Genomic DNA, 21,234 nt, shown 5'->3' on the forward strand with positions numbered 1-21,234 from the left:
TCACCATTTGGAGGATCACAGCATAGACCTATTTTCCACTTTATAGCTCCGAATGAGGCCAATTTTAGTGTCCTTTTGCCTGTCTAGTCTGAGATCAGGTAACAACATAGACCTGAAGTCCTACTCTCTGTGTGGCTCTGGTATTCACTGGTTAAACTCAGAGCCACTGTGGGACCCTGCTACTTACTGTATTTTTTTTATTCATTCATGGAATGTTGGCTTTGCTAGTTGGGCCAGCATTTGTTGCCCATCCCTGGTCGTCCTTGGTGGTGAGCTGCCTTCTTGAACTGCAGTCCCTGTGGTGTAGGTACACCCACAGTGCTAACTTTATTAGCTCTTAATGGAAATAGTATATATTTTGTGACATTTTGCTTTCATTTATTGAGGCTGCTGTAAACCGAAACTTCTTTTTTCTGTAGCTGATAAGTGATGGCCACATTGTCTATGCAGAGGCATTATGGGATCATGTTACCATGGACGATCAGGAACTTGGATTCAAAGCCGGAGAAGTCATCCGAGTGCTTGATGCCTCCAACAAGGAATGGTGGTGGGGCATGATTGAAGACAAAGAAGCCTGGTTTCCTGCTAGCTTTGTTCGAGTATGTTTTTCAATACAAAATTATAGAAGTACAGTGATGATTTTCTCAGGGCAGGTTGACATTTTTACTTGATACCCTCAAATTAAAAATAAGGTTTTAAGTCTCCTTTCGTTTTGCATTCCCTCTTCATCCCCCGTTTCCTAATTCCTTTGGAATATATACAAACTGGTTCAGCAGAAGGCAAGCAAATTCTTCCTTTACCACTCTGATCCTGTGACTGCCTCACACATGATTTGTTGCACTTCACATTCAGGATAAAAGACTGACATTTCTTTGCACTTTCCTGCAGCATGTCTAAATCAAAAACTTATTTGTGAGAGATTATAATATTGCCAAGAAGAGTAGTAAACGTAAGGATTTGGAGAATTTTAGAAACCAGCAAAGAATGATCACAGTATTGATGAAGGAGGAGCAACTAAAATATTGAAGTAAACTAGCAAGATATATATAAAAAGACAAACTGTCAGAGCTTCTACAAGTGTGTAAGAAGGAGAGCAGCAAAAGGAAATGTGGGTTTCTTAGAGACTGAGACAGGAGAAATTATAATGGGGAATAAGGAAATGGTAGAGACATTAAGTAAATATTTTGCCTATCTTCAGGGTAGAAGATGCAAAAAAAAAGGGAAACCAAATACCTGATGGCAGTGGGGAACTTAAAAGTCATTATTATTAATAAAGGGAGAAATTAACAGGACCAGAAGCTAACAGATTCCGTGAACCCAATAGCCTACATCCTCGGGTTCTAAAAAAGGCAGCTGCAGAGGTGGTGAATGCATTGGTTGTGATCTTCTAAAAACTGTTGGCTGCCAGTCTCTTCTCATAAACTCTTAGCTTTTTTTTTCACTTCCCCCTTGTGAATTTTCTATATTCAACCCAGTTCTCACTTGTATTATCAACCTGACATCTGTTGTACAAACCTTTTTTCTGCTCCTTCATACTCTCTATCTCTTGCTTCATAAAGGGAGCTCTGGCTTTGTTCTTTCGCCTTTCCCTGCTCGTGGGAATGTATCGTAACTGAACCCAAACTATCCTGTCTTTAAAGGTAGCCCATTGTTCAATTACAGTTTTGTTTGCCAATTTTCTGAGTCCAATTTACCTGGACCAGATCCATTCTAGCCCCATTGAAATTGGTCCTCCCCCAATTAAGTATTTTTAATTATGGATTGCTCATTGTTTTCTTCCATATCTAACCTAAACATTACAATACTATGATCACTGACCTTTAAATGCTGTCCTAATGACACTTGATCCTGATCCTCATCCACTTGACTCACTTCATTCCCTGAAACCAGATCCAACAATGATTCCTTCCTCGATGGACCAGTACTTAGCACCTAGTCCTGTCTTCTTTGAACCAGTTATTAGCACAACATCATACACCCATGTGGCTACCTGCACCCGCAGTTCCTTAATCTTATTACCACTCTCTGTGTGTTCACATATATGCACTGTAAACCTAATTTAGACCTTATTGCATTCCCTCTTATTCTGACCCCACCTCATGTCCCAGGAATGTAAAGCCTTCCTTCCTGCATAATCTCTTTAGCCATGTATTCATCTGCTTTATCCTCCCACCTCTATACTCACAAGCATATGGCACCAGGAGACTGCTGCTTCTGAAGTCCTGCTTGCTAGTTTCTTTCTTAGCTCCCTAAAATCTGTCTGCAGGACCTCAGCTCTCTTTCTACCTATGTTGTTAGTACCGTTAAGGACCATGACTGCTGGCTGTTCACCCTTCCCCCTCAGATACTCTGCAGCAATATTCATGACCTGACATGGTGTTAGGGGATGGGGCAACATACCAATCTGGATTCACATTTGTGGCCACAGAAAAGCCTGCCTTTTCCCCTAACTATAGAATTTCCTATAATTGCTGGTTCCAGTTTCCCAATCTTCCTCTTGTCCCCCACCCCCAACCACACTGTCTAGCTAAACCAGTGGCGATACCATGGATTTGGCTCTAGCAGCAGCCCCCATAAAAACCATAATGCTCACTAGTATTTAGATCAGGTTGGAAGTGAGAAGCACTTGCGTTCCTGCACTGTCTGCCTGATCTTCCTTGACTGCCTGGTAGTCACCCAGCCTCTCTCTGCCCACACACCCTTAAATTGCAAGTTGACAACGACTATCTAGGTTGCAACTTCACCACAGTGATGTCAGCTCCAATACCCAGAGCTCGAGCTGCTTCAGCTGATGACACTTCCTGTATATGTGGTTGTCTGGGAGAAGAGACATATCCTGGAGTTCCCTTGTGGAAAAGGACCTGCATTCCAAGAGGACCAAGATGCCCTGCCATGTCTCTATTCATTAGGCTATTAAGTGACTTAATAGAAATAAAATTAAGACTTAAGTAAACTCACCAGCTACTCACCAGACAGTTTCTTCCCTTGTTCTGACGTCACTAGATACAACCTGTCAATTTGAAAAAGTCTAGTTTAACCATACTGTCTGCTTCCTGTCCTTTACCCAATCCTCCATCCATGTTAAAATATACCCTCAACATTGAGCCCCTTATCTGGCACTGATATCGGAAAAAGATAAATGTTTTGGATAGGACCCCTTATAGAAAGACATAACTTTAAACTTCTGCCATAGACCTAATGTTTTCTCATGGGATGTGTTGGAGTTTTGACATGCAGGTGCACCTAGACTACAGTTGTGTCATCTCTGTTTTATCAGTTGTAGAGAAACAATGGTAGAGGATAAAGAGACACAGATTTAAGAGGCGACAAAATGTTCAAGAACTTTAGAGATGAAAGGAAGATTGGAAATGGGTGATGGTTTGTAAGGACAGAGGGTTGTGGATTATTTTTCGCAGGTTGTTTTGTTTTGAGGGAATGGTTGATTATTACAGTTTTGAAGGAAAGGGGATAGTACCTGACAAGAGAGAATGACTGACAATATCAGCTAATACACAGACCAAGAAGGGTGGTTCAGTGGTTAGCAATTTAATGGAAATAGGGCCAAGGGAGCAGGAGGGAAAGATACAATTTGGGGGCTAGGGCAGGGAGAGCTTTTGAAGAAGTTTAGCCCAGTAAGGTAGAAGAGGGGAGGGAGTGGCAGAGGCAGTCAATCTATGTGACAAAAAAATCTGAGCTTCTCGTGCTTGTTGGAGGGAAGAATGAGAGATGTTTAACTGGGATTATCTTTGCATTCCCAGATGTTTCTCCAAGAGTGAGCAGTTTTGGAAGATGAGAGCAGGACTCAATAGTCCCGATATGGTCCTATCAGTGAAGAGCTAAACCTGTCAGCTGCCATATCCATTCAAGTCTGCATCCTTTCAATTTAAGGGATCAAAGTTTTAATGGGGACTAGAGTATCATCAAAGGAGGAGTTGAGGGTGTGGCTCAGCAGAAGGATAGCTTCAGAAATGTTCTGGTGAACAGAGGGTCAAAGCCCATTTGGGGTCTTGAAAGTGCAGTTTAAGTGAATTTGCAGAGAGGTTTTTTCCCAGGGTGAAGTAAGATTTTGAGGGGAAAGGGGATGAGAGTGGGAAGCAATACAAAAAAGTGATCAGTGATGTTGTTATGTGTAATTGACGTGATGAGAACAACGAAGCTATTTGTGATAGCAAAGTCAAGTGGATAACTGTGAACATGGGTTAGGGAGAGGTTAAGGGGGGAAAAAATGGCAGAGGATATGATGAATTGAGACAGAGGTTGAAATTGCTGAGAATGAGAAATTACACAGTGCAGATGCTGAGGGCACCTCAGTGAAGCGATCTCAACAACAATTTGTATAGCACCTTTAATATAATGTTCCAAGGTGTTTCATGGGAGCATAATAAAATATGACACCAAAGCATGTATGGAGATTTTAGGTTAGATGATCAAAGGCTTGCTCAAAGGGATAAGTTTTAAGGAGTGTCTTAAAGTAGGAAAGCGGGATTGAGAGGCAGAGAGGTATAGGGAGGGTATTCCAGAGCTTGGGGCCTTGGCAAATAAAAGCACTGCCGCCAGTGGTGGAGTAATTAAAATTGGGGGATGCACCAGAGGCCAGAATTAGCAGAGCACAGATATCTGAGGGTTGTGGAGCTGGAGAAAATTAGAGATAGGAAGGAGCGAGGCCATAGAGGGATTTGAAAACAAGGATAAGAATTTTAAAATCAAGACGTTACTCAACCAGGAGCTGAGAAGTTCCTATGTTACTTATATAAGTAGTAGAAATGAGGATTTTGAATCAGAGGTGAGAGAGATGGAACAAATTGAGATGCTCAAAGGAGGTGCCAAAGAAACAAGGAGATAGACTAACCTGTGATTTGGTGATGAGATTCACACCACTACCACAACTTGTCTGGGCAGGGCAAGTGGTGGAAAGTATAGCCAAATGGAGCAGCATCATTTAGGGGAAAGAAGTCATCCCTTCTCAGCCAGATTTCTGTCCAGGTCATCCTGGTGATGCAATCAGGCTGATCTGTTGGCTAACTCCACTCTGGTTGTAAGCATAGATTTATGCCTTAAAGCTCGTGCAGTATTTGCTTATTTAAATGATTTTTAAAACCATGCAGAAGAAGGCTACAGTATTACACAAATTTAACCATGGATAAAAAAATATATAATTTTGTATTTCACCTATTCCTCACAAAATGTGCCCACTCTTTATCATTTGTTCTGTCACCATCAATCATTTATTTTTATCTTTTTGCTGCCAAAACACTACATTGAGGTTTTAACGAAGACAATAAGTGCAGCATGTTGGAAGGTCAAACTAAAGATAACCAATTTTATTAAGCATATTGAATAATATGTCAATAAGTGATATCTCCTTATATCAGAGAAATTCCAGTTTATGATGAAAGTATCATGATCTGATCAGTTCTGAAGTGTATGTCATTATGAGGCTTACACCCTTGTGATAGGATAGAGGGACAGCAATGGAGAATCCACCTAGATCTATTAAGTGTGTTGGAACACACCATTTTATGGCATATTCAATAACACTGAAGAAACAATTGGCATGGTGCACAAAAGATCTCTGCTTATATATGCAAATTAGAATTTATAATTGCATATAAATTAGTACACTGTTTATAAGGTGTGGAAGCTTTTTAGATTGCATTTATGTTTCTACATAAGCCCGATTTCCTAAATTTGCTTTTTAAAAAAACTTTTAATAGCTACGGGTGAACCAGGAAGATGCTGTAGGTGAAAGCACTGGAAAGCTTCCAAATGAGCAACTGGATGCCAGCTGCAATAAACATCGCCTTCTCAAAAATGCAGAGAACCAGGAGCAGATGCGAACAAATGTTATCCAAGAGATCATGAACACCGAAAGGGTCTATATCAAGCATCTGAAAGACATCTGTGAGGTATTGAAAAAAAGGCAGCTCTGAAACTGGAGAAAGTCCCCACTGTTTCACAGCAGGGGCATCTTTATAGTTGTAGTTTGTGACTTTCATAGAATCATAGTAAATTGCAGCACGGAAGGAGACCAGTTGGTCTATCACGTCTGTGCAGACTATCTGCAAGAGCAACTCAGCTAGTCCCACTCCCCTGCCTTTTCCTCGTATCCCTGCAAATTTTTTCTATTCAGATAATAATTTAGGATCTTCTACCACTTTTCCACTGAATAGTTTGGGAAAAATAAATTGTTTTTTGAATTGTTTCACAATAAGTGTTGATTAGCTTAAAATGATAATCGAAGATATCCTAGTGACTGCAAACAATAAGCACATCATACCCACTATTTTGGAAGGTCACTGTTTGCTTGGCATGTGTTTTGTAAGTTTTTCCTTCCAGCTGTGAAAGAAAGAAGGTAAAAGATAATTAAAATAGAAGCAGAAACAGAGAGGCAGATGATTTCCAAATCTTTCCTCCCTTCACATCCCAAAAACAATTATTGAATTATAAACCAAGAGACTGGGAGTAGGTTTTTGTTGTCATTGCGTGGACAGTAATCTAGGAGAGCAGACTACCACTGAGGCAGTGAAGATGAGGGGAAAAAAAATTTCATTTGGATAGTGCCTACCACAACCCTAAGATGTCCCAAAGCTTTACAACTAATGAAATACACTAATGACTATACTTTAAAAGTAAGACAGGGTATAACCAATTTGCACTCATTATGCTGTGACAAAACGCAATGTGCTAATAACCAGAATCTTTTTTAGGTGTTGCTCAAGAAATAACTGTTGATCAGAATACCAAGAGAATTCCTCTGGTGTTTAAATTGTGCTGTGGTATCTTTTACATCAACCTGAGAGGTTAGATAGTGTTTTGGCTTAATGTTTTCAGCCAAAAGACAGTACCTCTAACAGTGTGACACTCCTTTAGTGCTGCACAAAGTAGCAGCCTAGCATTATGTACTGAAGTCACTGAAGTGGGATTTGAACCCACAACTTTCTGGGCAAAATTTTTAGCTCGGCGGGCAGGCATGTGCCCAACCCACTCGAGTGTGAAATGACGCTTGTTGATGTCAGGCAAGCGTCCCGACATCCACGCGCAGTCGGGCAATACTTTGGTCAGCGGGCATGCACCAGAGTCGGCAGCACCCCCACCGACAATTAAAAGGCCTGTTAAGGCCATTAAAGGATCAATTAAGTTAAATTTTTTGCTGACCAGCCAACTTTACGGTTGGCGGGCAGGCAAAAAGGCAAAGCAGCCTTTGCATTTTTTGAAAACCCCATCCACAGGTGGGTGAGGTTTCCAAAAGCAAATACAAATTAAATATAAGTTTTAAAATGTAATTAATAACATGTCCCTGCTCACTTGAGGGGACATGTTTTATTACATTTTTCAAATCTTTATTTTTTAAGATGCTTTATTTCCCTGAAGCAGCTCTGTTCTCAGGGGGAGTTTCAAGCTCTCACTCGTGCGTGTGCACGGAGTTCACGCTCGCCCTCCTCCCCCGTCCGCACAGGCAGCGCTGAGCACTGCCACTCGTGTTTCACGCTGGGTGGGCCTTAATTAGCCCGCCAGCGTGAAATTGCTTTCCAGCCTCAATCGCAGGTGGTGGTCATCTTCCCGACCACCCCTGCCAAGCCCGCCTGACATGGGCTAAATTCTGCCCTCTGATTCAGAGGTGAACATGTGACTACAATGGACACATTGGGCTGAATTTTGCGCTTGATGGGTGGGTGGGCAGGCCCAACTGACTCGCAGCGGGCAGGCAGCCGATCGCCGCCACCGAAACGGGCCGCGCCACCATTTTGCGCGGGCGGGCCAATTAAGGCCGACCCAGTGGGGTTACAACTCCCGTGTACGTTGGGAAAATTAAATCGGCGGTGGGCATGTTCAGACTGCCTGTTCCAATGGGGAACCGGCAGTCTGTATAAAGAGCGGCCAGGCAGCCTCCTTTAGGCTGTTCACCATTGCCACTCATAGGATTTGAGGGCAGAGGAGGAGGAGGACAGGCTGCAGGATAGGCCAGCGGGGGGGCCACTGTGCCCCTCGGTTCTCAGATGCCTGCCTTGCTGTCCTCCTCGAACAGGTGTCCAATCATCGGGATGTCTTGTTTCCTGAGGATGGTAGAAGGAGGGCCTCCCACGTGACCAGGCAGGAGGTGGCGGAGGCTGTAAACTCCCATGATGCTGTGCGGCACGCCAGAACGCAATGCTGCAAACACTTCAATGATTTGTTGCGCTCAGGAAGGATGAGTACCATGTCGTTACTGCATTGGGCATTTGGCGCACACTGGGTGGGCAAACAGATAGTGACCATGCTTACATCAGCCTTAGTGATTGAGGAGAAGATGGGTTCTCCATACAGCATATGTTGGTGTTTGTTGCATTTGAGTAGTCTGGGGGCAACCTGCAGGGGAGGCAGCTAGACACATACTCAGAACTCCAACACATGTCTTATTGATGGTGATGAGATGATGGAAGGGGAGCCTCAAGGTGTCATGGCCAAGAGCCATCTGCTGGCCTCGGCGCCGCACCTAGTTGCACCTCCTTGCCATGGGCGCTAAGACCTGTGTGTTATTCAAAGTGATGGACGCCGAATGTGTCCAAGATGTCCATTGGGGGAAGGGGTTGGGAACAGCCTTACTATCTTCTGGTGACTGATCACCAGTAGTGTGGACAGGAGCCGCTGGAGGCCTCAGATGGGCCACTGTGGTTGGGGTGCGGCATGCGCAAGCAGAGTACATGAGAGATCAGCCCCAATAAATGCTCTTCTCTGTTCTGCAGGCAAAGCAGAGCACAATATGAGGGAGCAGACTGGTGGTGGGCACGCCATTCTGCAGCGCCTCACCACGTATGAGGAGCAGGCCAAGGAGCTGGGGAGGAAGCAGGCGGCCGGTTCGGCGAGGCTGGGGTGCAGTGGCCAGGTTTTTAAGGGCCATGGTCCCATCCACGCTGTCTCCCCACCATCCAAAGCACTGATGGTTGCTGCAATCGTTAAACCTGCAACACTGCTTATTCATAGACTGATACAGTCAGACGTATGGGTCATACACAAAGGTCCCTCAGCCCCTTGAGGATGCACATCTCTAGCACCATCCAAAGTCGCCTTATCCCATTTGTGACCACTGTTCCCATGGCCTAACATGCCATGGCATCACTGCTGCACATCCAAAGACGTTTGGCATCTAAGGAGGATTTGTACCTCTACCACCCTTTCAGCCAGTGCGTCCCACGTTACTCTGTCCAAAAGGTCCTCAGCACCTCACCTGTCAATCTCATGGCACTGAACTTAAATAACTGCAACCATGTTAGTTATCCCAGTGCCAAGGGGAAATGTTGCCTTCTGTCCACCTGTTCTATGCCCCTCATAACGGTATGAAGGTCAATATGTGACCTGTCAATCACCTATGCTCTATGGCAAATGTCGCAAGTGTATGCAATGTTTCCACATCACTCCAACTCTCCAGGCCAGCATGCATCCAGGTCAGATACCTCTGCACTCTCCCCACTCCAATGCCATCCCTCCCATGAAACGCAGGTCACAACTGAATGCAGAAGTGTCGATGTGGCCTCGACAGCGTTTTCTGCACTTGCAACATGACCTCCCTTTTTCTTCATTCTATTCCTCATCTAATAAAGGCACATCTGGCTTTGACCTTGTTAAGCGCCTTATGTTCCTGTTCTGCTAACTTAACAGGTCTGCCCAGCACGGTCCCTGTAACCATCGTGACTTCCCACGGTTCTACCATTACTCATGTATTCCCGTACCTTGCTTGTCTTGCACAAGTGCTTAACCAAACACTTATCCATGTAACATTCCATGTGGCATTCCTTAGGCCATCTGACCAGCCTGTCTGTATGCGCATGTAATGTTTAGGCCTCCTCTTGACTATTTACCACCCCACCAATATTCGTCTCCTTAGATTCTTGAAGGATGAGCGACTTATGAGGCTGGGGGGAAAGGGATGAAAGATGTTACTGACTGAACGCTAACCGATGCACTGTCCTTGTTGTTAATTTCAGCATCACCACCGCATGGCCGCCGCCAACACATCCAGAGCACCCCCCCTCCACACCTGAGGGCCAAGACTTGCAACTTGCATCACATCCTTTCAGCCAGCCAGGCACCAGCGCAGCGACAAACACTTCGGTGGGGAATGTATTGTTGGCTAGTGTCCCGGGGCAAAGTGGAAAGGACACTTCACAATTGCTGGAGGAGATGGCATAGACAGAGAGTGCCGATGGTGCCAGCAGCCGGAGGACTGCAGGGAACCAGGCACATGCTGAGTCCGGCAGTGATGATGTGCCTCTGGAGATGTCACCAATGCAGCAGCTGCAGGACAAGTGGCAGGATGCACAGGAGCATCTGGCAGGGTTGCATGAGGGTGTGCTTCAGTTGGTCTCTGTGGTGGAGGAGTTCAGGCAGAGTGTTAGTGAAGGCATGAACCTCAGGACAGAGCTTCAGGCTTCTCCACTGAAAGATTGGCGACTCTCATGGAGAGGGGCTTCAATCGGATTGAGAGTCTTCTGACTGGGTTATGCTCTGACCTGCAAGCCCTCACAGCACTAATGGCCACAGGTGGTCATTCGCAATGTGGGAGATGTTCTGGGCACCAAGTGTCCCAGCTTGGTGCCCATCCATCTGCCGTGAGCAGGGAGGTCCAATGTGACCTCACGTTGGCGCAGCAGCTCCTCTCAGGGCGCTCCGGGTGAGGGCAGCAGCAACTTCGCCCCTCTGCCAGTGACCGTTGCATCCTTTGAGGCTGCGACAACTGTGGAGGTGCCAGTTCTGGAACTGGCCACTCCCTCCCAGGCGGGGCCATCACAGGCTAGAGGACACCCGCAAAGGTAATCGAGGCCAACAGGACAGCAGAGTCAGCAGGCTGTCTCACAAGCCACTCCAAGCGATGGGGCGGCACCTAGACGTAGCACCCACAAGCGTAAGCATAAGGCACGTTAGGCACTCCACGGGTATGTCACTGTGATTTTGTGTTGGCCCTAGATTAGGGAAAAAATAGTTATGTACGTCTGAGTGACGTTTGTGTTTTATTTTGGACTGAATAAAGTCCACTTTTCTGACCGTGGCTGAGGGTGTTTCCTTTGTGTTGCATTTGTATGTTTCACAGACATCTCATGAGTGTTTGAGTGGAAGTTGATGTTTCTGTACTAAGCCTTTAGTTGCAGCTGATGAGGTGGAAGATGTAGCATCTAAGTGCCATATGTGGAAGTGCCAGGCAATGCTGGTCCTGCTGATCGATGTGTGTGGAGCTACCTGAAGGTGCATTGGATTAAAGTGTCCCGGGTGTCCCTGCCTCCTTGGTGTAGTAGCGGGTCGGTGTGCTGCCCCTCATCATTGCCCTGTGCTTCCTCATCCTCTGAGCCACTGCTGGATTCATCATGTGCAGCCTCATCCAGTGCGTCAAAGTCTTCATCGTCAACTGCATCCTTCCTTTCCAGCGCAAGGTTGTGCAGAACACAGCATGCTACCACAATCACAGAGACGCGATCTGGGTGGTACTGGAGTGTGCAGGTCCTGCGTGGTCCAGGCAACGGAAGTGCATCTTGAGAAGACCGATGGCTCTGCCACCTGCACGTCAGCCATAAAATTCTGCCCGTTGAAAATTAATGGAAAGCAAATCATGTTTTCTATAAGCTTATAATGCACCCTGCCAGATTATTGCCCAAAAGTCCATCTGAGTGTCGGCATGATATTTCAATTTGGGAAGCATCGCATCGGAGGTGTGAGAAATTCTGGCCTTACCTAACATTCACATTTTTCTGTCGAAGGGTCATGAGGACTCGAAACATCAACTCTTTTCTTCTCCGCCGATGCTGCCAGACCTGCTGAGTTTTTCCAGGTAATTCTGTTTTTGTTTTTGTTTTTGTTTTGGATTTCCAGCATCCGCAGTTTTTTTTGTTTTTATCCACATTTTTCTAGTTGGATTCAATGGATAAAGAAATCCTTGGCCTTTTTTCCCCACTGTCTAGGCTGGGGATTGATCCATTTAAGTGCCTGTTCTGAATGCCCCAATATTGCTGTTACCAAATAGGAAAGCCTTTATAAAGTGGTAGTAAGTAGCAGTATTTATGTAAGTGGTTGATGAGCTAGTAGTTTATTATAAATGTGAAAATGCACCTAACTAGCAAATATAACTGCCATCAAGAACAATAGTCGCAATTTTTTTTTTTTAAATGGTCTTAAAGAATCTGGTAAACATTTGTCTGAATATTTTTAATAGTGGAAAATAAGCTTCAAATTTTACTTGAATACACCTGCCAACTGAATTAATTATACTGCATGTATGTATATGTGGGCAATAAAGCATATAAGAATGTTATCAAGTTGTACATTTGATAATTTCAAAATTGTCCTTATGGATTCCAACATGCTGTGATCCTGAGTCATTTCCTTTAATTAAGTCCAGTTAATAATTAGTCCCCTCTGTAATACTTAAACATGCTGCAGGGTGTCTTTGCACAGCTGGATATTTATTAAGGGTACAAAGAGTGATTTTTGAATAATTGATTAAGGCTGACATTTGTGTAAAGTCAAACTGTCATTTCAAATCTAGAATTTTCTTTTCAAAATATCATGCATGGAAGATCAAGGCCATTTGTACCCATTATTTCTATCTTATTTGATATGAATTATGTGCAAACTGCTTTTTACTATTTTCTTGACTTTTTAGGGATACATTCGTCAGTGTCGCAAACATACGGGAATGTTTGCTGAAGCACAGTTAAATATAATATTTGGGAACATTGAAGAGATTTACAAATTCCAAAGGAAATTTTTGAAGGACTTGGAGAAACTATTCAACAAAGATGAGCCTCACCTGAGTGAAATTGGATCCTGTTTCCTTCAACACGTATGTCAAATACATAATTGCAATGATTTGATATATATGATTTCTGGTCAATTCCATCACTAGTGCAATGTGTCTATTTCAAGTTAGATAAAATAAATGGTTTATCCTCTAGATTCAGATTTCAAATATTGAACCAAAGTAATAATTCATTTGAATGGAACCGATAACATGATTGCAGTAGACCTTGCTCCAAAACCCCCTGACAGTCAGGGCATCTCGGGCACATCAGCAGTGAGCAGTAGTGGATTTATGTCCAATTTGCAATCCTGTTGGTCTAATTCAGATTTTGAGGTACCTCACAATTTTTACCTATTTTCTAGATTTTAGCATCACCAGCCACCCCTGTAAATGGATCTTCCAAAGTACACCATTTCTGCTGAATGTGAAGTCCAGCAGTTGCATGACTCACAAATCATAACAGAAATAAGTCCCTTATTGAAATATTTGAGATATCACATGAATTCTTCTCTCCTTACAAAAGGTGCACTGAATAAGGCACAGGCTTTGGACCATTAACTGCATAATTTGCATAAACTACAGGGAAGATCTTCCGGTTGGTGAGCGGGAGTGAGGTCTGCTCGCTGACGCGTAAAATGACGCGGGATGACGTTGGGTGGAACTCTCGACATCACCCCGCGTCATTTCCATTTTCAGGTTGGCAGGGGCACCGCCAAATCGGCTGTGCGCCCGCTGACTTGTCATTGGCCTGTTGAGGCCATTTAAAAAGTAATTAACATCACTAATGGGCCTGCCCATCCAACCTTAGGGTTGGCGGGCAGGCCGGGAGCCCAGGCAGGCTTAAGAAAAAGCACAAAACCTGATCCACAGGTAGGATGAGGTTTCATGAACGTTTTTAAATATTTAATAAAGGTTTCAGTAAAAGTGATGGGCATGTCCCAACTCATGCGACAGTATCACATGGGGGGACATGTCAGGGAAATATTGCTATCATTTATTTAACATTTTTAATTTGGAGCCGATCTCCCTGAGGCAGCATTTAGCCTCCGCGAGATCAGTGCGCTCTTCAGCGCGCATGCATGAAAGAGCGCACTCTCATCTGAGGGAATAGCACTTCCTGGCAGACGTCACGCTGAGCGGGCCTTAATTGGCCCGCCCACGTAAAATGGCAGTGCGCCTGCTCACGCCCGCACCTGCACTCCCCCCCCCCCCCCCCCCCCCCCCCCCCCCCCCCCCCCCCCCCCCCCCCACCAATGGGGGGAAAATTTTTCCCTATATGAATTTACAAAATGTAGTTTGACATAATTTGAATTTATATTTTCTTATCCGCATGTTATGAAAGCAATAAAGCTACAACTATTTTTCTGTCTAAGTTTATAAGATTCAGTTTAATCCTTTAAAGCTAAACTGGCTCAGACAAATTAGAAAACTGGTGGTGAAACCAGAGGCATCTCTGTGACTGAGAACAAAAGAGGGATCATCTCTGCAAACTACTTTTAAGTCTTTGAGATGGGGGTTCATTCACAGAGGGCACTAGATCAGGGCTGGCCCTTAGAACTGTGAGCAGACAATAACATTATTTAATTAATATAAGATGTTTATTCAACAACAGAGGGATGAGGAACTTCAGTTAAATAGATAAATTGGAGAAGCTGGGGCTGTTCTCCTTCGAGGAGAGAAGGTTGAAAGGAGACCTGATAGAGGAATTCAAAATCATGATGGGTCTGGACAGATAGGGAGAAACTGCTCCCATTGGTGGAAGGATAAAGAACCAGAGTACACCAATATAAGGTGATTGGCAAAAGAAGCAACAGCGACATGAGGAAAGCTTTTTTATGCAGTGAGTGTTTAGGATCTGGAATGCACTGAGTGTGCGGTTGAGGGGGATTCAATCACAGCCTTCCAAAAAAAAATTAGATTTTTATCTGAAAAGGAAACATTTGCAGGACCACAGGGAAAAGGCAAATTAGTGGTGCTAGGTGAATTGCCTTTATTGACATGATGGTCTGAATGATGTCCTTTTGTGCTGTAACCATTCTATATTGAATGAAAACAATGTTTATTGATAATCCAAAATGTTTGCCAATGAGCACAATCATTTCAGCTAACCAAAATCTGGAACTTCCCATTGTTTATAGCATCAGTAACTCACATAAATGAGCAACATTGATGCCAAGGTATTGAACTAATTACTGTTTTAAATCACTATTGTGTGAGCCTAAAGAAGGTCTGAGCATACTGTTCTTTTTAAAATGCCTGTGTTCTAACTTCTCATCACATTCATCACCATGGTGCTCACTGGCCAACATTGGCTCCTGCTTAAGCACACTGCAATTTTAAAATTCTCATATTTTGCTCCTCCGCATTTTTGTGACCTCCTCTAATTCTACAGCCCTTGGAGATACCTGCACACCTCCAATTCTGGTCTCTTGAGCATGCCTGATTTTAAATGCTGCACCATTGACGTCTGTGCCTTTAGCTGCCTAAATGCCGGAATTCCCTCCCTAAACCTCTCTGCCTCTCTCCTCCTTTAAGGCACTTGTTAAAATCTACCTCTTTGACCAAGCTTTTGGTTTTCTGTCCTAATATCTCCTTATGTGGCTTGGAGGCAAATTCTGTTTGATAACAGTTCTGTGAAGTGTCTTTAGATGTTTTACTATCTTAACAGCCCTATATAAATGCAAATTTCTGTTGTGTTGACTAAAACAGGTCAGCCCATGAAAAGGACAAAGCAAGCAATTTATTATTTTTCCTGTTTTTAGAGGAGAGAAGCAAGATTGGTTGACTTGACTGGATTTGCTTTGACTTACTGTATTTCACTTTAGCACATGCCTTTGAAATAAAGCAGCTCAGCAATCCATATCTGGTTTTGTTTTTTGGCCTGATATAGAGAAAGACTGGTAAAGGGCATAAGTGCTTGCAAAATGCCGTAGATTGTGATGTTTAAATTGACCTTTGAACCCTCACAAAATCCTCCCAAAGATGGGGGTCAACTTATATGCCAAGTATAAAATGTGTTGGTGACCATTTTGAGATTTGACAGAAACAACACCAGTACTTCTAATTAAATCAATGTGACAAAATTAATTAATTCTGCAAGGATACTTTTACCCACAATCAAAATGTTTTAAAAACCTTCAAAATGTCATTGACTTCGGCATCCGATGCAAAGAGTTCATCAAATTTATGCCGATTCACTTTGACTATGGCATCATCATAATGATCCCACCCTTGATCAGATTTGGCACTTTCAGTTTCTGAATCATCTCACCACAGCATATCACGCTTCTCTCCATCTGTTGAATAGGATGTTTTGCATTTTTCGAACAAAATACTCTGAATTTCTGTTTTTCCCACCAAAGTGGATAACTTCATGTTTTTCCACAAATGTTCCATTTGCCATGTTCTTGCTCATTCACTTAACCTGTCTAAATCCCTTTGAAGCCTCTTTGCATCCTCATTTCAACTCACATTCCCACCAAGTTTTGTGTCATCAGCAAATATTACATTTGGTCCCCACATCCAAATTATTGATACAGATTGTGAAAAACTGGGGCCCTAGCTCTGATCCTTGCGGTAAGCTACTAGTCACAGCATGCCAACCTGTGAATGATCTGTTTATTCCTACTCTGTTTTCTGCCCATTAAATTATCCTCAATCCCATGTGCTCTAATTTTGCTTACAGACCTCCTGTGTGAGGCCTGAAGCCCTCTGAAAATCCAAATACACCACATCCACTGGTTCTCCCTTGTCAATTCTGCTACTTACATCCTAAAAAAACTATTAATAGGTTTTCCAAATGCGATTTCTCTTTCATAAATCCATGTTGACCCTGCCCAATCCTACCATTATTTTCTGAGTCCAGTTATCATTCTTTATTAGAGATTCTAGCATTTTCCCTACTACTGATGCCAGAGTGACAAGTCTGTAGTCCCTAGTTTTCTCTCTCCCTCCTTTCTTAAATAGTGGGGTTACATTTGTTACCTTCCAATCTGCAAAAGCCATACCAGAATCTACGGAATTTTGGAAGATGACCACCAAAGCATCTGTTATCCTACAGCCACCAATTTCTATACTCTGGGGTGTAGATCATCCGATCCAGGGGATTTATCAACTTTCAGTCCCATTTCAGTGTAGCATTTCTTAGCAGGAAAGGGGAGTCGACTTGTACGTTGAGTATAAGCCTAAACATGATTTTTGATGCTAAAAAATGGAGTCACCTGACACATTGGGTCAAATTAAATGCTGTAATCTATGGTATACAATATCCAGTTCAAATAACAAGCAACTCATATTGCTACTCACCTAAGTTATACTATTGTATAGTTAGATATAAGCAGTATGAGCAGGGTTTGAAGTAAAACACTCAGACTGTACATGGGAGTGATCATCACACAGTAAACCCAGGAGAATATCTAATGCATACTCAAAATGTGTACAAGTACCCGTTTTGGGATTTAACTTTTGATATTGGTGTAGAAGAGGAGGATGTTAGTGAATATGTTACTAAGAAATATTGATTGCTGGTAATTTTTCTGGATTTTCAATTAGTCTGAGAAGCAATTGGAAGTGCAATAATCAATTTTGTTTTATTAATTACTAATGTTTCTTCATAGCAAGAAGGGTTTGGAATATATTCTGAATATTGCAACAATCATCCTAGTGCATGTGTTGAACTTGCCAGACTAATGAAACAGAGCAAATATCGACACTTTTTTGAGGCCTGTCGACTGCTTCAACAGATGATTGACATCGCCATCGATGGCTTTCTTCTTACTCCAGTCCAGAAGATCTGCAAATACCCACTACAACTTGCTGAGTTGCTCAAATACACTACCCCAGATCACAGGTATGAGAATGAAGTCCAAATTTATTAACCAACTGGCTGCAAAAAATATAAATAAAAGGTATTTTCTTCTTCTCCCATTACTTCAGTCTCTTGTGACAATCCATCATCCTTGACCGAGATTAGCCTTATCAAAATTTAAGAGCAACTTCCAGCACAAAAACTTGCACTTAAAAACATTTGAACAACCCGCCTAAAACATCCTACATATCGGTGATCACAGGTTGCTCCATATTGGGTAGCTGCAGCTGGGTTAGGGGGTTAAGAACCTTTTGAAAAATGCCAAATTGCATTCGTTAAATTTAACTGCATGATTATAGTGGGAGGCTATGTTCCAGATTTCCTTTGAACTCCAGTTTTTTCCTATAGTTAAGCATCTTACTGCAGGTGGTTTTTTTTGGACCACAGCTACTCCTAGATCCAGTATGTGAAGCTGACTCTTTTTGTAAAAGAAAAAAAGTATTCTACAATACCCATTGGGTTGAATGCTGGACTTAGCCGGATTGTTATGGAGATAAACGAGATGAAGCCTGTTCACCATTTTGAGACTATCAGAGAGGCCAAATAAAGAAGAAAAGAATAGAAAAATGATAGGACTAAAACTTTTGCTACATAAAACTTTGCTGTATAAAATTTCTGTATGAAATTTCTACAAATATAAAATATTATTGGAACAACACTGAGGGAGCTTTACTCTGTCTCTGAAAATTTGTATGTCTGACATAGTTAACAGAGACCACTAAACAAGGAAAATGTTTCACTCCTCAAAATCAAATCCAAAATCCACCCAGAATTAAGAATTCAATTTTAAAAGACCTTTTCGATAATTTTTTTCTCCCCCCCTGATTGCATTGACCAAAGGTACTGTTCCAGACATTCTTGACACCTTTCAGGTGCACACCCAAGGTGATGTGTGTCTTAATGATGAAAGCTGGTGGACTCTCTTTCTCATGGCAGCAACATACCTGCGCCAATTCTCACCCTTGCCTAACATCCACAAATGTACTCTTCCAAAGGTAGTCACAGGTTAGTGGTCAGGAAAAGTAGCCTTGGGCAGTTGTCCATTACCCTGATCCAGGGGACTGAGGCCAATCATAATGTCCTTACTGACATCAGGATCAGTTCAATTCAGCTGAGAACGGGAATTGAATCTGGAATCTTTCAAACTGTTTATCTCAGCTACTCACTGCTTTAACCAACAGCCCATGTAGGGAGTTTAAAATAACTTTTTGGCAATTTTGAACATGAAAAATGTTTTGCATAGAGCAGAAGCTCCTATTAAACAAACACAGCATAGATGGTGTTTAGTTTATTGTGGTTGGAAGTTTCAAAGGTGAGATGTAATTGGGCACTTTTTGTTTGCTGCTGTATATACATAGCTCCATCTGACATCAAACTTCAAAAATAACTCCTTCAAACTCAGTTTTGAAAAACTAATTTTATTATAACAATCACTTTATACCTAGCTGGATTGATATGTTGCTGCTCCTCTTGTTCTAAATTGTATTTGAAATATAGGAATCTATGCTATGGCAGTTGTTGAATAGTGTTAAAGATTAATCAAACCTGTTGCCATTCCACAGTGATTTCAAAAACATCAGTGCTGCATATGAAGCCATGAAGAATGTAGCATGCCTGATTAATGAACGCAAAAGACGATTAGAAAGTATAAACAAGATCGCTCAGTGGCAAGTGTCCATTGTGAACTGGGAGGTACATTTACATTTCTGATCTGTAATTAGTTTGCTTTGCTTATATAAATCTTTTTGATATTTCTGTTAGTTTTGGGCAAGCAAGCTCAACATCTAATTGCAGAGATTTGCTGTTAATCACATCAAATCCTAATTGAAGTGCATTACCCTGGAAAAGGTAGTGGGGAAAATATCTCTTATCTCCTTGCGTAATATGTACTGTTTCCTCTTAATTTCTCTTTGCCTATATTGCTGTACCCAGGAATGTTAAAATGCCAGTACTGGAGGAAACACTCTGATGGTTCTAGTGTCAAACCTGAAAATACAACAGCACTCATAAAGAGCTCGTGCGTTTGCATCAAGCAAGGAAACTCTAGTGACAAACCATTGCAGTGTTTTATGGTACTATGACAGTTAGACACCCTGGCTTAACAATAACTGTAGAATTTTAAAAATTAAGATTCACAAATTAATATTTAAAGACTTGAATTAAATAAATTAATTTAATAGGGATCCCTTAGTGACCAGGAAGAGAATGGCAGTTGTGGTAGTAACTAAAATTCTACATATCACAGAATTGTTACAGCACATAAGGTGGCCATTCAGCCTAATGTGTCTGCACTGGCTCTCTGAATGAGCAATTCTCTGCCTTTTCCCCATAACCTTACACATTTTTCCTTTTCAGATAACAGCCTAATTCCCTTTTGAATGTTTTGATTGAAACTGCCTCCACTACTTTCTCAAGCAACGCATTCCAGATCTTAACTGCTTGCTGTGTGAAAAAAATTTTCTCATACCACTTTTGCTTCTCTTGCCAATTATTTTAACTCTGTGCCTTCTTGTTATCTATCCTTTCGCAAGTGGGAACAATTTCTCCCTATCCGCTCTGTTTAGACTCCTCATGATTTTGAATACCTCTATCAAATCTCCTTTCAGCCTTCTTTTCTTCAAGGAAAACAGAGCTAACTTCTCCAATCTATCTTCATATCTATAGTTCCTCATCACTGGAACTATTCTCGTGAATCTTTTTTGCACGCTGTCCAATGCCTTCTTATCCTTCCTAAAGTGCGGGGCCCAGACCTGGACACAATACTCTGGCTGAGGCCGAACTTAGTGTCTTGTACAAGTTTAACATAACCTCCTTGTTCTTGGACTCTGTGGCCCTATTAATAAAGCCTCGGATACTTAAATGGCCTGAATTTTTTGCTTGTCCGGCACGCAATCGGCGGGCAGGAAATGGGCCCCTGACTGCGATTTCACGCTGGCTGGCCAATTAACAGCTAGCCAGAGTGAAACGCGCCCTGAGAAAGACTCAGCACTGCTGATGTCACCGTGGGTGCTGGTGAGCGCGTCTATTGAGCTCCCTGAAGGTAGACAGCTGCCTCAGGGAGCTGCAGACCTCCAAATAATAAATAAATCAACAAAAATGCTGCAAAACATGTTCCTGCAGCATAATCAAGCATTTGAAAGCATTCCTCATAAAAAAAAAGAGTTCCCAGATATCTCTTATTTTATTTCCCGACGGAGATTTCATCCCGCCCTGGATCGAGGTTTGAGCAAAAATGTAAAAGCTGTCTGGCCAATTGGCCTGTCCGCCAAATGTAAAAATGGATGGGCCAGAAAAATTGCTTTTAATTGTCTCCTTAATGGGCTTAATTGCCTGCTTAATGGTTGGCGGGTGTGCTTCTGACTGCTGCACGTGCTCATTGAGCGAGATATTGGGCAAGTGCAAGATGACGTCGGGACGCTCGCCTGACATCATCTCGTCCTATTTCGTGGCCGGATGGGTTGGGCACACATCGTCCCACAGGACGTAAAATTCTCGCTTATTTTTTGTTAACCGCTCTCTCAACTTTCCATGAGTTATGCACATTTATACCCAGGTCCCTCTGCTCATGCACCCCCTTTAGAATTGAACTTTTTAATTTTAT

The 21,234-nt window shown here is 42.6% G+C and overlaps 1 protein-coding gene across 3 annotated transcripts in view; it reads left to right on the forward strand.

Annotated features, from left to right (window-relative positions):
• LOC121284462 (spermatogenesis-associated protein 13-like) overlaps positions 1 to 21,234 on the forward strand; it is a 216,447-nt gene that overhangs the window by 171,818 nt on the left and 23,395 nt on the right. For all 3 annotated transcript variants that reach the window (XM_041199953.1, XM_041199954.1, XM_041199955.1), the window contains 5 exons: positions 420 to 599; positions 5,715 to 5,906; positions 12,629 to 12,808; positions 17,383 to 17,615; positions 19,196 to 19,325. In XM_041199953.1, the coding sequence (XP_041055887.1) occupies positions 420 to 599; positions 5,715 to 5,906; positions 12,629 to 12,808; positions 17,383 to 17,615; positions 19,196 to 19,325 (915 nt within the window). The remainder of the gene's footprint in view (positions 1 to 419; positions 600 to 5,714; positions 5,907 to 12,628; positions 12,809 to 17,382; positions 17,616 to 19,195; positions 19,326 to 21,234) is intronic.

This window comes from Carcharodon carcharias, chromosome 11 (genome assembly GCF_017639515.1).
Source record: "Carcharodon carcharias isolate sCarCar2 chromosome 11, sCarCar2.pri, whole genome shotgun sequence".
NCBI classification, from domain to species: Eukaryota; Metazoa; Chordata; class Chondrichthyes; order Lamniformes; family Lamnidae; genus Carcharodon; species Carcharodon carcharias.